The sequence below is a fragment of the Callithrix jacchus genome, chromosome 19 (assembly GCF_049354715.1).
Source record: "Callithrix jacchus isolate 240 chromosome 19, calJac240_pri, whole genome shotgun sequence".
Classification (NCBI taxonomy): Eukaryota; Metazoa; Chordata; class Mammalia; order Primates; family Cebidae; genus Callithrix; species Callithrix jacchus.
The window spans coordinates 48032889-48051863 of NC_133520.1; the positions used below are offsets into that span (position 1 = coordinate 48032889).

The following is an 18975-nucleotide window of genomic DNA, read 5'->3' on the forward strand; positions in this document are numbered from 1 at the left end:
AAAAAAAAAAACGAGAGGCAGAGAAATAGATGCTCTTTCCACATGTAACATTTTATGGTTCCATTACCTGAGCCACAGAGGAAAGAAAGGCTCAAGGCAAATTAATCAAAAATGAATTGGTTCATGTAATAAATCATTTGAAAATATTTATGATCACTCTTTTATCATTATTTTCACGCAACTTGAGGCAATTCAGCAATTATGCAACCCATAATTACCTACATTTTTTATTAAAAATTTAGAGGTGGGTAAGAAAGAAGTAAATTTTTTGAACCCTAGAAGAGCTTCCTCTTAAGCGTTTTTCATCACCATTTAGATCAAGCATCCTGCTCCTCCTAATATATTTTAATCAGTTGATCTGCCAATGTTTTCACAGATCAGAAACACTTGACCTGTTTCATTAAGTAACCTAATCAGAAGAAAAACAGTTGGAAATCTACATTTCCAATGCAAACAATCCAATCCACAAATGGAAAACCTTTGTGCATACTGGAGTGATTTTTGCACCTAACACAGAAAAAATTATTTTGTAAGCTTTATATTGTTTAGTTTCAAATAAATTCAGTCAGTAATATCTACTTGGCAGTGTTTTCTCTATTTTAAATTGTCTATTTCTCTTAAGGTGTTTTGCTAAAGCCTTCTTTAAAAGAAAAGACAATTTTCAATATGGGCAAAAAAAAATTATATCCTTGTGGATATTTTTGAAAAGAAGATTAACATATCCTTTTACACTAGAATATAAAATGGCAAAAATAAGAAAAGAAATTATCTGGGTAAGGTGTTTACAACCATTTTTAGAGGTTAAGTTTCTTTATACCTCAGAAATTGTGCCTCAATTTTCAATATACAAAGTAGACAACAGAGGAGCAATCCCACCCAGGTGCTGACCACAGCCTCCCCTTCTGTCCAGAAGGCAGCTTCTCAGAGGACAGGGTGAAAACCAGCCCTCTAAACCAGTCTTCACCGGTTTAGAATTGCAATGGTTGTAAGCTTTATTAGTGTACCCCATACACTATGAGTTTAATCTTAGTTTAACCAACACTGTTAGTGAAAAAAGATAGTTCATCAGTCAATAGACATCGATGACTAAGGAGCTGTAAAATCAATGACCGGAAACGTTTATCTTTAGAAGTTAGTTTTAACTAATTTGTTATCATACACATTTTTAAACTTATTTTTAACAACATCAGTATTGCCTCAGAATATGAACCTTGCTTTCACATGATAGATCTTTATTTCATATCACCTATAATGTTCCCTTTACTCTTTCTTTCCCAACTATCTCTTATTCTGGCTAAATATCTGCCGTTTCTTTAACCATTTTTGGGGGGGGAGGGGAGGGGAGTGGAGGCAGAGTCTCTCATTCTGTCGCCCAGGCTGGAGTGCAGTAGCATGATCTTGGCTCATTGCAACCTCTGCCTCCCCGGTTCAAACAATTCTTCTCCTGCCTCAGCTTCCTGAGTAGATGGGATTACATGGGTAAAATAAAATTACACACCCAGCTAATTTTTTGCATTTTTCAATAGATACAGGGTTTCACTATTTTGGCTAGGCTAATCTAATCACTCCTGGCCTAAAGTGATCTGCCCGCCTTGGCCTCCCAAAGTGCTGGGATTACAGGCGTGAGCTACCGTGCCTGGCCTCTTTAATCATTCTTAACAGGCACAAATCTCCCAGGTAAATAGTGACAGTAACTTACTAAGTCATTTTTATGTGCCATTCACAGAATCACGAGCCTTGTTGGATTCCAGCATTTAATCCTCATCACGCCCAATGAGTTAAGTTCTTTATTATCCCCCAGACTCCAGATGAAGAAACTAAGGGTTTCAAAAGGTTACATGACTGACCCAGGTTAATACTCACTCACCAGGCTTCATACTAATAAACAAATACATATACAGCCCATCTTTAGTTATTCTATAGACTATTCCAAATCCCTCTGTCTATCCCAAAGTCCTTTTATGAACTCACTTCTTGATTTTTCAATTTCTCTAGATCCTTTTCACTGAGTCCTCCATATAAGTCTTTGAATCCACACCATAGCACTTCATATACTTGCTACTAATCCACCGCAGTGGGAATGTAAGATAATAATTCACCATCTCTATACCCATAGGAAGATCCTTCAGCATCTGTAGCCTATACTGTAAAGTGTACTTACTGTCTTACAATGTCCTCATACCGCTTCATATGTGTTTGATTTGTTTTCTCCACTAATTCTTCGAGAATGGAAAGCATGAATAATGTGTCCCTGGCCTTTCCTGTTGTTTCTGCTATATGCTAGGTCCATAGAGATGAACAATAAAAGCAACAACTTCATTATCAGATGGAAGCAAATGTTAACAACCTGGTTGACTGCTCTCTTGTAGCTCCATACAAAAGATTACCAGGAAAGAGAACATAAATAACTGGGTATGCAGCATAGGCTGGGCAAGGTGTGGCACCTTCATGCAGTCCCAACCACTTGGAAGGCTGACTGGGGAGGTAAGAGGTTGAGGCTGCAGTGACCCTGTCTCAAAATATAGAGAAAATAAAATAAAATGTAGCTTGGAAATTACTCGTAAATTTGAATTAATCATAAGGTTATTTCCTTTCATAGGAGGTAAAACTCATGCACCATCATTATTATTGCCTTTGTTTGTATAGTGCTTTTTAATTCTGCCCATATTTAAATCCACCACCTCACTGCTCCCTCACAATAACCTTGGCACTGAGTATTGTTATTAGTGTCAACTGCATTTTACAAACGAGAAAGCCAGAATTCACACAATGAGACAGCTTTCTCAGGAAGGTAGTTGCAGAATAGATGTTCCAAGTCCTGGCCCTGTGAGGTCTGAATATTCAATTTTTCAGCGCGAAATGACGTTATTCTGTCAAATAAATTCTGATACACAGCAGCAGCACACAGTGTATAACAAGAACAAAATTCACAGTTATGTCAAAATCAAGAAAAACTGTGTATAATTTATATATTGAAGAGTGTACATGAATTATTTCTACTGCTATTGGATTCCAGGTACAACTACAATTCAAACTGCACATCTGATCAAAAGACATCATCTTAACATAGCTAGCACATGCATATGGGAAGGGCTTAATAAATGGTTATTTTACAGTCTGCACACCTGTATTCGCATGGTGACTATTTCTACCTACATTGGTTAAGGGACAAAAGTAGAGAAATGCTCCAGGCCTCCCTATAGCTATGCAACATCAGACACTCTATTTAATAGTTTCTGTCAGTTACACGAGGCACTGTTATACCATTTCCCAGTCTTCATCACTACCTTTTCTGTAAAGCAAGTAAAACAAAACAAAACCAATCTTCCTAGAAGTGTTTCAAATCTGGAATTAAACGTATTGGTAAACCAAAACTGACATACAACACCTCCAAACTGACCCTATTTCGTGTTCATAGAACAAAGGGGTACCAACTACTTACTTAATCCTAAACCAGTAACACATGAACTACATTTTGATTTATGGTAGTTGTAAAACACTTTCTATAACCCAGTATCTAATAAATTGCCACATGCTCTATTTCAGATTTTTGTTTCAATCATTACACACTGTGATGCCTGGAATTTTTCATGTGAATATTTTCATATGAATATTCACATAAAATTTCATGCAACTAAACAGATATAAAATGCCTCACTTTACATCTATTTAGTCATTTCTGTATATAACATGAGGTATTTTATATCCATTTAGTCACTTTTCAACCTCAAAACAAAACGAGTATTTTGCTCTGGCATCCTTCACATCTTCATTTCAACTTACTATAAACTTCTGTATAGGACTATTCTCTGGCAAACTACAACTTACTTAATAAATTAAATACATATTGACCTCACCACAAAAGTTCAAACTGCATTTGATATGTTTTGGCTGTGTCCCCACCCAAATCTTATCTTGAATTCCCACATGTTGGGGAGGGACCCGGTGGAAGGTAACTGAATCACGGGGGCCAAGTTTTTCCCGTGTTGTTCTCATGATAATGATTAAGTCTCATGAGATCTGATGGTTTTTAAAAGAGCAGTTCCCTTACACATCTCTCATCTCTTGTCTGCTGCCATGTGAGACATGTCTTTCACCTTCCGCCATGATTGGGAAGCCTCCCTACCCACATGAAACTGTAAGTCCAATAAACCTCTATCTTTTGTAAATGCCCAGTCTCAGATATGTCTTTATCATCAGCATGAAAATAAACTAATACAGCATTTAATGATTAAACACAAACTTCTTTCTTCATTCTCCCATTTCCAGTCCCTGCTCTTTGAAACAATGCAATGTCAATGATAGACTTCAAACTATTCCTAATTTTGTCTATTTCTCCTTTCTTAACGTGGCAAGTATTTCTCACATAATAATTTGCTTTCATAAATATCAAAATAGGTAATCACAACCTCAGTAAATATAGCCTTTGCATCAAGCAGAAAATAAAGACTATGGAATTTTAAATTTCTGATTAGACTGCATTTACATTCTATTAATAAAGAAATTTAACAAAAGGTGCAATCAATATCATGAACATGCATCTCAAGGTCACGAGGGAAGCCTGCCTAAACAAACCTGATAAGCTATATTTCTATTCACATCACATTATTCTTCTATTTAGGAAGTTACTTATAATTAATCTAATAGAGATAGAGGAGTGTTGATAAGCAATTTTCATAGACAATTTACCATATAAACCTTAAAGAGATCATTGTATTGACTTGTCATTTAGTATATCACCAGATAAATGATCCTACTTTCCACACTTACCAAGTACCTTTCAGAGGACACACTAACTAAGATGAGGTCATCTCCAACTCTTACTTTTTCTCCTTCTGATCGCTGCTTAGAAGCAGGGTGTATGGTCCACCAACAAGCCTCACCTGCAGAGACACAAATACGTGAAACACAAAAAAGTTCCTCTTAATAAAATCTACTTTCTCGGCCAATGATTCCAAAAACACAACATTCAGAAATCTGGAATTAATGCACATTAATCTCCTACTCCAGGAAAAGATAAAGAATTAAGACTTAGCTTAGAAAAAGATGCTAATCTTCTTTTCACAGAAACTGGGTGTGATACTTTGGGAAGGTTGATGTCTTTTGCTCCCACCATGTATTGCTTTACAAGGAAATTTAATTATACTCACGTAAGACTAAATTCTCCACTCACACTGATCTGATTTTATTCTTACACAATCACATGCCATTATACTGTTCAACTGGTTTCTATTAAATCATCTTCTGTTTTTATAAGCACTTGGAGTTTTGTGATGTGATAAATTTTCATAAGGACTCTGGGTTTTGTGATGTGACAACTGTGTTATAACAACTTTTTGAAAAATTTCTTGGTAGTGTTTTGGGATACTGACTCAAAAAAGGATGCAAAGTACTGTCATCTAAAGATTGTACTATCCAGTCCCCTTTTTACTTTTTTGTTATTTTAAAATGTGGTGTTTACTATTCTTCTAGAGGTAACATATAAGAGAATCCTTCTGTAGAAGAATGAATTACAAAAGATCTTGGTTTACATCAACCAATTTCTTCTAGGACAAATCAAGCATATGCCTCACGAGACACATGTCTCTCCTTCACTCTTCATTCCCAATACCTAACATACAAGCTTCAGCACACCATTATTCATTCTGTTCATAATACTTTTTAAGACCTAAATGCAACGTCTATCCCAGAATGAGAGTAGTGTTTTCATGACATCTGTCACCATTTGTCATTCTTTCCCTTCACTCAACTTTGTGGTTTTTCCATAACTCTTTTTTTTCTTGACTAATTCCTCAATGCCAGAATGCAAATTCCTAACAGTGGGACTTGGTATGTTTCGTTTACTGAGGTTTCTCCAGCTCCTACTAGCATATTATAAGCACTCAATACAAATTCATTTTGCATGCATGAACAAATGAATTACCAAATAATATTTTGTAAGTATTCCTACAGTCAAGATGTAATCTGTGCTTTTCTTACAGAAATCATAGCCTAACTTGCTTTTCTTATATAAATCATAATCTAACCTGAATGTCACCTGGCAGAATTCTTTCTCTTCATTCATCCAATTCAAATTTTTACAGTTGCAGGTAGTTTTTCATTCATTTACTCAAACATTTGTAGTGCACTCACTATTGACTCATCATTGCTTAAGTGGCTGGGATAGATCCGTAAACAAGGAAGAAAAAATTATCCGCCTTGCAAGTTTAATTCTGATGAAGGTAGGCAGACAACAAATGATAAATACAATAAATAACTGAGAAATTCAAAAGATGTAGAGAACTATGGGAAAAAATAGAGTAGCGTAAGAGAATCAGGACGTAGGGAGAATCGTCGACTTGTTTTGACTATTATATAATCTTCTCAATGGATGAAAACAAGTTCTAGGTTATGTCTGTCTTTTCTTCTTTTGAAGACAGAACTGACAACTTTCTCATTTAACTGTGTGCTGGAATGCCTTAATTAAAATAAGAAAACTATAAAACTAGCAACAATACAGAGGAATGATGGAGCCTATTTAGAACAAAAGCAGAATAATATATTTATTTATCTTTCTGGTGCCTGGGGTTCTTGGAATTCCTTCTACAAGATGATGTGTTGGACTATTAAAAAGTTTATCAGACTGGTAAACATAGCTTTATTTTTACCTTTTTGTTGTTTGTAAAAAATTTAGTGAATATGGGAAAATATTGTAAACAGTGGGAGTGGAGTAAGAGAAAAGCTTGATCTCATGCTTGAAAGAAGTAACTTAATAAAAGTTGAACTATTTCCTTCCATTCTTTATTCTACTTGGTCTTTATTTTTAATTCCAAAGTGATGGATGCTCATTGTAAATGACAAAACAGTCCAATTTTATAGGGGTATATAAAGTAAATGCAAAGTCCACAGAGCACTGAGAAGAACATAAAGTCTGTGTTCTCCTATTTTGATTCCCCAAAAAAATAAATGTGTTAATAAGGAAATTTTTGTTTCACAAATCTGAAAATGCATGTCTGTTTGGACAGATACATAGAAGAATGCCCTGTGGGCAGATAAATGAAAGAGACTTTAATTTTTGGCCTTTATATTTGAATGTCGGAATCAAGTATGTTACATTTTTAGACTTAAAAGCATTTTTACTATGAGAGAGACATGTAGAACTACTTCATAAACGAATCAGTGCACATTAATATGGTTTGAAGCCTAGTTTGAACATCCAACTCATGATGTGGAAATACCCAAGAGAAATGTTACACACTTCCTTCTTCCAGGATAAATTTCCATTAGAACATTTTTTCCTGACTCCGTCCAAAAGAACATTCATCCCGTGTATCACATGTCCTGGCTTCTTCTAATACAATCCCTGCAAGGCTCTCTCTGAACAAGGCTTCATCTCAGGACAAGGTGCTTACCTGTGGCGTCCTCCTGCAAGCCAACATCAAAAGCCAGCTTGTCGGTTGAAGACCGGGAAGTGGACAGGCAGCACAGATACTACAAAATACAAAATCAGTAGTTGTAAGTAAAGGTTTTGTCTGTCTGTTTTCGAGACAGGGTGTCACTTTGTTGTTCAGGCTGGAAGTGCAATGGCATGGTATCAGCTCACTGCAGCCTCAACCTACCAGGCTCAAGTGATCATCCCACCTCAGCCTGCTAAGGGACTACAGGCACACGTCACCATGCCAGGCTGATAATTTTATTTTTTGTAGAGATGGGGTTACATCATGCTGCCCAGGCTGTTCTCGAACTCTTAGACTCAAGCGATCCTCCTCCCTCGGGCTCCCAAGTAGCTGGGACTGCAGGTGTGCACCACCACAACCAGTTAATTTTTTTGTTTTCATAGATATGAGATCTCCCTATGTTGCCCAAGATGATCCCAAACTCCGAGAGTCAGTCAGTCTCCCACCTCCGCCTCCCAAAGTGCCGGGATTATAGGCATGAGCCACCGCAACCGGCCCTTACTGAGGTGTATAGTCGTATCAGCAGAGACTTTCTCTGCCCTGTAATTTGGCCTCCACCTATCCCTGCTATGCTCAGTGTTTTCCTGAAAATCTGGATGCTTCTGAACAAAGGCCAGATTTTTAAATGTCTGTGAGGCAGAATAGCATGCATTAGGGACAATATCCTAAAGGAATTGTAGTCTTTTTCCCCTCATAAAAGGCTAAGGAAATATTCTCTGTCAGTACAGGAAGACAAGTAACTGGGGATGTGATATTCATGATCATCTGCAAAAGCACAATGTAGTCTGACAGCTCGAAATTTTTCTCCCAAACAAATTTGAAAACTATTCTCTATCTTCTAGTTTTGTTTTCATTAAAAAACGTTTAACTCTTTGAAATCCGTTTCGAATTTATTTTGGTGCACAGCATATCACCGCACCAAGATGAGGTTTTTCATGTGTCTACATACGTGTGCATTTCTGCAGGAGGAATCAAACTCATGCAGCACCATCATCTCCTTATTCTTGCCACCCTTAGGTTTTCCTAGCTGCATATTCCTGAACATAAAGTTTAGGACCGTGTTTAAAGCCTACTGCTCCCACCTTCCATGCCACAAAGTGTTGTAAGAACAGAGACACAAAGATGAACGTGGTGGGAACGCTAAATACGGTAGTGTCACCAAGCAACTGCACTGCCAGAAAGCCCCTCTAGAATCACTGCACAATTAATACAAAGCCTAGAAATTTCTCATTATGGTATAGGGTCCATCCAGCTAAGGGCATTTCTGTGACTGGGAGAAGGCAGATGAACCAGCATATCAGTGTCAGATATGCTGGTAGGTTAGGTGGAATTCAGTGCTTTGGGGATGTGAAACCAAGCTGACCTTCAGACTCTGATTCTGACCCTTAACTGCAGAGCATTGGCTCCCAAGGTTACAGTAAAGAGGCTTCCCGGGTCCCTAAACCTGTTTTTAGCCACAGCAGAAGTGTCAGTCTGACCTTAAGACAGGCAGCCCATGATAATCCCCTAGGTTTATAGACTTCATATATAAACTGTGCTTAACATCTGCCTTTATTTTTTTAAAGGGTAACAACTTTGCAATAATCAGACTTCCCGTACAAAAACAAAGTGATTCCTATTAAAGCCTTTTGTAATATTTTTCAATAACAGTACAGTATTAGGCACTGTAACTATTAACATACACTTTCTCCTTAATATTCCCAGTAACTCTGAGGTGGATACTATGATTATTCTACCAAGTGTTAATTAATGAAAGCAAGAACTTGGTCTTATTCACTACTATACCATAGGACCTAAAACAGTATCTAGCACACAGTAGATGCCAAATAATATTTATTTAATGAATACATAAAATTTTCAGATATATTTACAGGCTTAATCATGCAAAATATCCCAGGCTGTCCAGCATGTGGCAAACTGAGACTGAATCCAAATCTAACAACCAAGCTCAGGCTCTTAACCCAACTATTATGTATAGAGAGTAGCTATCTTAAAGGAAACCTTCACATTTATTATTTCATGCGGTTTATGCATTTTAATTGCTGTAGAATGTGAAATTCTTTCCATGAATTTTACTATGTGACTATTCTATTCATACGAATTGTTTTTACATATTTTTCTTATATCCAGCCACTTTATGAAACTGTTTTATGTTATTTCATATCTTGACATGTCAGCCAAAATTTCCAGAACATTAGTTAGCAATGGTAGATAAAACATTTTTATTTTAGTTAATTTGATTTAAAAAACGGTTTCAGTGTTTCACAATTACAATGTTCACTATTGATTTGACACTGATATTCTTTATCACTGAGGAAATAATCAATGTTTAATTTTTATTAAGAATGAGCAATGAGTTTTATTAAAGACATTTCCAGCACTTGCTAAGATAATCACGTTTTCTTATCTGAACTATTTATGTGATAACACATTAATAGAAATGATATTATTAAATCATCATGAATATCATGTCTATGTATTTCCTATACTTCTCATCCTATACTTTTGAATTTCATTAAATAAACATTTAAAATCAGGTTATCACATAAATATCCATGATTGAGATTGAAAATTTGTGTGCACTTGTTTGACAGCGGTATTGATACTCAGCCTCTGGCTTTAGAACAACTTGCATAATATGGGAATCACCTACTTTTTAAAAGAAATGATCAGTACATTATTATATACAGTATATAATATTCTAGATATTGAATTATCATGTAGTCACTAAAATAATGTTGACAATTTAAGCAACATGGAAAATGCTTATGCTACAATAAAAGGGAAAAAAATCATGCCAGGCACCATGGCTCATGCCTAAAATCTCAGAAGTTTGGGAGGCCAAGGCAAGAGGATCATTTCGGTCTGGGAGTTCAAGGCCAGCTTAGGCATTGGTTAGACCCCCATCTCTACAAGAAATTTTGAAATTAGCCAGGGGTGGTAGCACATGCCTGTAGTCCCAGCTACTCAGAAGGATGAAGCCAGAGAATTGCTTGAGCCCAGGAGTTCAAAGATACAGTTAGCCAGGATCACGCCACTGCACTCCAGCCTGTGTGACAGAAAGACCCTATCTCAAAATACAAAAGGATATAAATTTGATAATGTAGTAAGATCTCAATTATGTTAAAAAAAAAAACCTTAAAGACAGAAGAGATTAAAACTTTTTTAAAAAGTCTCCAACAGATTTTTCCTATTAGTGTGCTCAGAATTTTTCTTCAGCAACTTCCAAATCATATAGAATACATATTGCTTTCATAACTTAATAAAGCTCTTTTGAGAATGGAATGAAACTTTTACATAGTTTTATATATTTGATATACAGTGGACTCTTGAACAGCACAGATTTGAACTGCACGGGCTCGCTTTCTCAGGTTCTCTTCCCTCTCTAGCATTCCTGAGACAGCAAAACCAGTTCCTCCTCTTTCTCTTCCTCCTCCTCCCCCTTAGCCTATTTGACACAAAGTCAATAGAATGATTTTTATGATGATCCATTTCCACTTAATGTATAGAAAATATATTTTTCTTATGATTTTCTTAGTATTTTCTTTTCTCTAGCTTGTTTTACTATAATACAGTATATAATACATATACAAAATATATGTTGACTGGTATTGGTAAGGCTTCTAGTCAACAGGGGGATATTAGCAGTTATCTCTTGAGGGAGTCAAAATTTATATGTGATTTTCTACTGCGCAGGAGATTGGCACCCCAACTCTATGTTGTTTCAAATGTCAGCTGTATATGTAATATCTATGAATATATTATTTATAAAAGATATATTCAAAACATTTACGTATATACTTATTTAAATATATACACACATATATGAAGCAGAGAATGAGAAAACTGTGCCCAAGAGAAGCCTAATGAATAATGGGGTGAAAGGAGGAGCAGCTGTGGAAAAAGAGAAGCCCAGTGAAGAAGAAAAACAAGTTAGTGAGTACAATTAATACTGGACCTCACTATATTTTTAAAATCTGATCTTTCAGTAAAGATATCTTATTTCTCTAATAAATGAAGCCCTTAAAACAAAATCAGAAAAGAAATATCTCTTATTTGACTCTTACACCTATCTCCTCCTAAAACTACTCTACCAAAAGAAAGACAATAAAAATGGTAATCATATAATAATAGAATTAAAGGACCTTAAAAGTCATCTGAGCTTTCATCTTTTATGTGAGAAACTAACAAGGGTACAAAGATATTAAAGAACATACACATCCAAGCTCATTCATACCACTGCAGAAATGATGCTACCAGCATTTTCTGACTGTGTATCCCCAAATGCATCAGCATGACCACAGGGAGATGGAATAAAAGGTGAACTCACCATGCCGCTGTAGGAATGGCGCAGCAATATGGCATGTCCGTAGAGGAGTGTTCGATGACCACCACCTTGAGCAGTCTTTAGAGAGAAGAGAGAAAAGGAGAAGAAAGAGAAAAACACAAAGGAGTAACTTAACCAAGTCCATAAAATGCTCTCTTGTGCTCAAAGGAAAGTTAGTAGGAAAGAATGCATTAAGAGCACTTACAGACAAAGTGCTGTTGAAATAATGCGTACATTGGAATAAAGCGAATGCAACCTCTATTATGGGGTTAGCATTTTATCCAGCTCTTGAAAATAAACTTGGTATCAGTAAATAATTATAATTTATAGTTATTTATTCATAGTGTACTTAATTATAATCTATTTCCTATTATTGGGTGGGAACCATGGTACCCCATTGTATTCCAGGTGCCTACCTGCATGCCTGACATACGAGAAGCACTAAATAAATGTTGGTTCAATGAATACGTCTTCCTAAAACACAAAATTGACCATAACACGCCCCCAGGCTTAAAAGCTTCTCATTCCTCCCAATTGCTTATAGGAGAGAGTTCAATTCCTTTCCATGAAGTAGAACAGTGCTTCTTAAATTGTAGTACGCTTTCGAATCACCTAAAGAGCTTGTAAAAACACAAATTCCGGGGCCTTACAACTGAGATATTGATTCAGTAGGTCTGGGGTAGACACAGAGAAGTTTCATTTCAATAATTTTCCAGATGATGGTGACGCTGTTGGTCCAGAGACCACTTTGAGAAGCACAGAGAGACATTTGTCTCAATCATCTGTAGCCTCATCTTCAATTGCCCTGTGCTCCAAACATACCCAAACAGTTTCCCTTCCCTGAAAATGCCATACTGCTTTCCTGCCGCCCCATCTCGGAACACGACATTCCCTCTCTGTAGTTTTCTCTGCCTTGTAAACCTTTTTAATAAGAAAGCCTCCAACAGTTTTCTCCTATTCGTATAATCGAAGGGTTTTTCTTCTGTAACTTCCAAACTGTATGGAATATGTATTGATTTTATAAAAGCCTTTATAAGAATGGAATGAAATTTTTACATATCGTATGTACATGTGACTCTTGAACAAGTTTGAATTGCATGGACCCATTTATACTCAGACTGTTTCCCCCTCTACTTTTTTTTTTTTGAGATGGAGTTTCGCTCTTGTTACCCAGGCTGGAGTGCAATGGCACGATCTCGGCTCACCGCAACCTCCGCCTCCTGGGTTTGGGCAATTCTCCTGCCTCAGCCTCCTGAGTAGTTGGGATTACAGGCACTCACCACCATGCCCAGCTAATTTTTTGTATTTTTAGTAGAGATGGGGTTTCACCGTGTTGACCAGGATGGTCTCGATCTCTTGACCTCGTGATCCACCCGCCTCGGCCTCCCAAAGTGCTGGGATTACAGGCTTGAGCCAACACGCCCAGCCTCCCCCTCTACTTTTTAAAACTCAGATTAAAGACTACCTCCTCTCTGAAGCCTCATCCAGTTTCCTCAAAGCTAGTCACTCTCCCCACCCTCCTCCAGCCCTAGTTATATACTCGTACATTGACCTGACACTCTACACCTCAAGAACCCTCTTCTTGATCAGACTGAAAACGCCTCAACAATAATGACACTGTCCTGAACATCATTTCACCTCCAGCTTTAAGCCTGAAGTCAGGCCATGGTAAGCACTCAGTAAACAACTGTCAAATGAAAAACTGGGTATGGGGAAGCCCGCGTCAGGCTGAGTAAGGAGTATGTATAAAGGGCTCATGGTATATAATCACAAGGTATGTAAGAAAGGGGAGGCAATCAGCCAGGCACGGTGGCTCACGTCTATAATAATCCCAGCACTTTGGGAGGCCGAGGCGGGTGGATCACGAGGTCAAGAGATCGAGACCATCCTGGTCAACAAGGTGAAACCCCGTCTCCACTAAAAATACAAAAATTAGCTGGGCATGGTGGTGCGCACCTGTAGTCCCAGCTACTCGGGAGGCTGAGGCAGGAGAATTGCTTGAACCCAGGAGGCGGAGGTTGCGGTGAGCCGAGATTGCGCCATTGCACTCCAGCCTGGGTAACAAGAGCAAAACTCCATCTCAAAAAAAAAAAAAAAGAAAGAAAGAAAGAAAGGGGAGGTAATCATGGGATTTTAGTGTTGGGTTGCATAGAAAAACTTCACAGGAATTATAAAATTAAATCAGAGAAAGATCATGGAAGGCATAAAATATTATGACAAGAAGTTTGTACTTCTTTTTGCAGGAAAAAAAGGTCTTTAAAAATTTTGGGGATAAGAGTGATGATACTGACCTGTCCTTTAAGGAAGTGCAGAAAGATGCTTTAATATCCAATATTATTATAACCTTTTTAGTAAGCATATATCACATTTTTATTGTTCCATATAATTTCTTAAAATAACTTTATGTTTTGCTTGAAAAAATTCAGAACTATTCTAAAAACATATATTAAAAGGTATTAAAATAAAAACTTCTGAAAAAATCACTTTTTTTCACATAACTGAAAAGGGAAAAATCGACTTTGAAAAGTTATACTTCTTCAGAAAACGAGGCTCTCTTTAGAGAGTGCTTATTTTTTCTATACCACATTTGATTTATTGTGGCCAAGAACAATTTTATTTACGTTGTCTGGTTTGAATTACTTTGAAAGAAGCTCACATTTTCCTACAGATTTCAGTTCCAAAGCTACAAAGTCCACTTGAACAGCCACACTAGTCAAACAATTTTTTTTTAAGTGAAGGACAAGATCTTGAAGTTATCCAGAAAGTGCTTTTACTATAAAGCTTTGCCTACATATTTCATTTACATATAATACGTGGGTGTGAGTGTGTGTGTATATTACTAAAGAGGTTTACACACACATGAAAATCACTGGCTCTGTATTTTGTTCTTTCTGGTTTGCTTTTTTTGTGTTTGGCTCTGTGTTTTTTACATACAGGCAGAGCAGAGCAAGGCAATGCTCATGCCTGTCATCCCCACTACGTAGGAGGCTGTGGTGGGGAGATCACTCGAGCCCAGGAGTTCCAGGTTACAGGAACTGTACTCCAGCCCAGGTGACAGAGCAAGACACTGTCTCTTAAAAACTAAAATAAGTAGTGAATCACACAACAGGGTCACGGAAGGACTGTACAATCAATGAGAATCCTGGCCTCAGTTCAAGATAAATGTGCCTGAAAAGGCCAGTGTAACATTGTCCAGACATCCATTGGACATGGACTGGCTTACTTGGGATGGTGTCTTCATGGAAATTCTCCTCAGGGAACAGATCAGGCTTAGGAAAGTCCTAATGCATCACTGTTTAGCACCAACCAGCAGAAATAGACTCCCACCACAAGAAAGCAGCCATCTGGTTCTGAAAAGCTAATGCCTTTTCCATATGAAACCCCAAGCAAAGTATGATTGACGGTGAAAGCAAGATTAAATTCACCATGTTCTTCCATGTAAGTGACTTAAATTACTGTAATTGCATGCATATGCCCTCCCCTTAATCCAATTCTAACCTTTCCAGATCATCCACCGCAAGTGTGAAAATAACTATCGGCCTTCTGGCCTCGAAGTTAAAAGAACTGGGGGCCTAATTAAATTATTTTAGGCATACCACCTGGTTTTAACTAATTCTACATCATCTTTCTATTCGCTCTGGTTTTTATATCCATTTGTTCTCACAAGAGACCTTAAGATGTCTGTTTCAGGCAACCATTTCATTCACCTTTCCATAAGGGGAAGTCCATACAGTATGGTACAGCTGGATTAAGAATGAGATAAAATGAATATAGCAAATGCAGATATAGCATGAAAACCTAAATTTTCTCCAACCCAAAATCACAAGTTAGTTATCAGTATTTGCAAGGAGAGGAAACACTCCTATTTTGCTGCTGTTTTTAAGTATTTTTTCAACCCAAACTACCATTTCATGATATGTCTAATTCAGGGATTAACATCCTCTCTTCACAATGTAATCATAATATTTTCTACTGAAAAATAAAAGCTCAAGTTATTTGAAATTCTGGAAGATGTTCCATGTCCTGATTGACAGACAGCTTCAAAAAATGCTCTGTTCTGTAATCCCTTCCAAAATACCAAATTCTTACTGCTAGTGAATAGGTCCAGTTTAGGGTATCCCTCAATGCATCTGGTTCAGGGTTTTATAACACATGATGGATTTAACCACAAAATTCAACAGATGGGCAAGAAACACTTTCCTTTTTCCAAAGCAACCTTTTCCATTTACGTTTGGAATTTTGATTTAATATTTCTCATAGTCTATTTCTTTCAAAATTATAAGTTCTATTAAGCCTTTATTAACTGAATATGGATAAATTTTTCTACCTACCCAATGTTTCTTGCCGCTTAACATTTAAAAAATTAAAGCCCATAAATGCTGTAGGAGAAATGTAGTGGGCATACAAAAATGAAACAAAAATTTTCCATCATGTATCCTAAAATAACCATATTCAGGTCTTGTTTGTCCCTTACATATTCCTTCAATGACGTGTCCACATGCTTTACTCTTTTCTTTTTATTTGTCTATTTTTACAATATTTTCACTTTTCCAGTTTAGTTGAGGAATGAAAAGGGGCTGGATGAATTACTGTCACTTCTCCTGGAGTAAGGAGAAGTAGTGTCTTGGTGCCTCTCCGAATTTCCCAGTGGAAGGATTTCCCATTGTGTGTTCATACCAAATTGCATAAAGGCAAAGTCAACATAATCCCCAGAGGGAACATTCTAAATGGCAAGCTATTAAAATGGTTTTAATAAGAGAAATTCTTAACGTTAGCTAATTAAATGTAATATGTTACAATATGACCCAAAAACGTCAAATGTTGTTTGTTGAGTTGCTAAATCTAAACGTGACTTATCTAAATTTAAAAGTTCCAAAGTTTAAGTTTTAAAAACTTTTTAAAAGTAGGTTAAGAAAAGTTACATGGATTCAAAAGTAAAACAAATCTGTATAACCATACATAAAACACACAAAATATCATACATATATATAGCTGATAGTTTCATATATATATATCAGATATACTAATATGCATATATATACATATACAATCCATATACAGTAATATATCTGCTATATATATACATCGCATATTTATTAAGATGTCTTACCTTCATCATGAATTTCTGTAGGGGCATAAGGAAAAGAGAGGAAACATTAAACATACATGATATCAAAGACTTACTTAAAAATATCTCTTATTTATAAAGACTCCATTATCCTAAATGGAGCTATATAAACAATAAACATAAAAAAAACATTCACTGTGTTATTGCGGCAATACTTAGTACCAACTACATGCTAGAGAAAGCTGGAGCAAGCAAAACTCTTTAAAAATGTTTTTACATCAGTTTTCCTTTTTCTGTGAAAACATGCTGCTCTACATTAACGAGTGATTTCATTTACAACCTATTTAAGCATCAAACAGATATAATCTTAAAAATCGGTCCTCTGAAAATGCTTTCTGAAAAAACAAACTTCCATCTTTTGCATAAAAATGTAGTGATAGAAACAAACAGCAACCCAACCAATTTTAATAAAAACAGTAGATTAAAACAGGTAAGGTAGATTGTAAACTAATATGCTGCAATGAGCGGCTCTCATTTCATGCAAAATAACAGCAACTTCTTAGACACTGAATATTGTGAAAGGTGAATTTCAAAGAAAAATCGCAAAAACATTTCTTTTTCTCTTAAAATGACAGTCTCCTTTCATAAATTATAATAGCCTTTTTTCTATAAAACATAATGTGTATACATGTGTATGTATGTGTGTGTGTATATGCGTATTTACAAATAATTTCATTTTTCTTTAGACCTCTAAAGTTTCTTTGACTTCGTATTCCTAGGAGAGTTATACAGATGAAAGAGTATGAAAAAGAAAAAAATGTACTTCCAAACTTAGGGCCGAATTTAGTTGTCAGGTTGATGTCTAAGTCCTATGGGAAAAAAATATGCACAGAGACACTACTTGTAAGAAAAAACAGCAAAGAAAGTTTTCTAATATAGATACTTGTAAATATCACAACTTCTCCCTGAAACATATTTACATAGTAACATGTACATTATTAAAGGGAAATTCTATTGAAACTAATTGTTTTATTTTCAATATTGCAATTTTAAGGAAAAACTATAAAGAAGCTTTCATCCTTGGCTTAGAAAATACAGGCTGTTTAGTTACATTTTTATAACTGATATTAATTATAAATAATATTAGAAAACATACTTTCCATGTTGAAAACCGACCAATCATATGCCTACATGTGACTCACTAATGGTAGAGATATCACTAAAGAATTAGGCAAAATCATTATTAAGCCTTTTTCAAAGAAACACAAAAACCTAACATTTTGGTACAGCACATGGCTTGTAAGAGATACTTTCTTCATGAGACTTTTGTTTTAAATTAAGCTAGGTATGAGAGATTTTTCTTTAGAAAACATTCTCAGCCTGATTTTGTCAGGTAATCTAAGTTGAACTGCTTTAAAACTAGGATATGAACAGTAAAAAAGAGTGGTAAGCCAAGTGACTGAGGTCTGCTATTCTGCATTGCTAAGTTATGTCCAACTGCTGGAAGAGTAAGACACAGAGAGCAATCTGCATACACCATTAAATAGAAAGACTCCTCAAAATCAGCAAATGCTGAAATATCCTTCTGCAGAATGAGAAAGAAGAGCAGATGTAAACACACATGTCATTTCCAAAAGATAATCAAGAACATGAAAAATTATTTGTGGTACTAGTGGCATTATTGACATTAACTCTCTGTACAAATAGTTTCTTTTTCAATTTAGTTTAAGTGCTAGATATTACCAAAATTATAGCATCAGGAAACATTCAAAAAGATCAATGAAGGGCAAAGAAGAAAGCAAAGTGCATTAAAACAAAAAAAAGTGAGTATATTAGCTTAATTCAGTGTAAGCACTGTTTCTGTATGATAAAAGCAACAAACCAAAAAAGAATAACAACAAAAATCCTTTAAAAATGGATATGATGGAAAGTAGAAAACACAAACAGATAAATATTGAAGAAAGCAGCCTCTTTGGGTGTGAAGAATGTAATTTTTGTGCTTACGGTAAGTTTAGCAAATTAACTATTTGATGTATTTCACTCATGAGAAGTTTAATAGACAAGAGCTAAAATTTCATTACACAAAATAGAGTAAGGGATGACTATACGGACAATTATAGGACAGGTACACAGCATGGATTCCA

At 36.0% G+C, this 18975-nt stretch overlaps 1 protein-coding gene across 23 annotated transcripts in view; it reads right to left on the minus strand.

The window, feature by feature from the left end:
* RYR2 (ryanodine receptor 2) overlaps nucleotides 1-18975 on the minus strand; it is a 781807-nt gene that overhangs the window by 439739 nt on the left and 323093 nt on the right. For all 23 annotated transcript variants that reach the window (XM_035280524.3, XM_035280523.3, XM_054248004.2 and 20 more), the window contains 4 exons: nucleotides 16874-16888; nucleotides 11767-11841; nucleotides 7392-7470; nucleotides 4771-4883 (listed from right to left, as the gene is read on the minus strand). In XM_035280524.3, the coding sequence (XP_035136415.2) occupies nucleotides 4771-4883; nucleotides 7392-7470; nucleotides 11767-11841; nucleotides 16874-16888 (282 nt within the window). The remainder of the gene's footprint in view (nucleotides 1-4770; nucleotides 4884-7391; nucleotides 7471-11766; nucleotides 11842-16873; nucleotides 16889-18975) is intronic.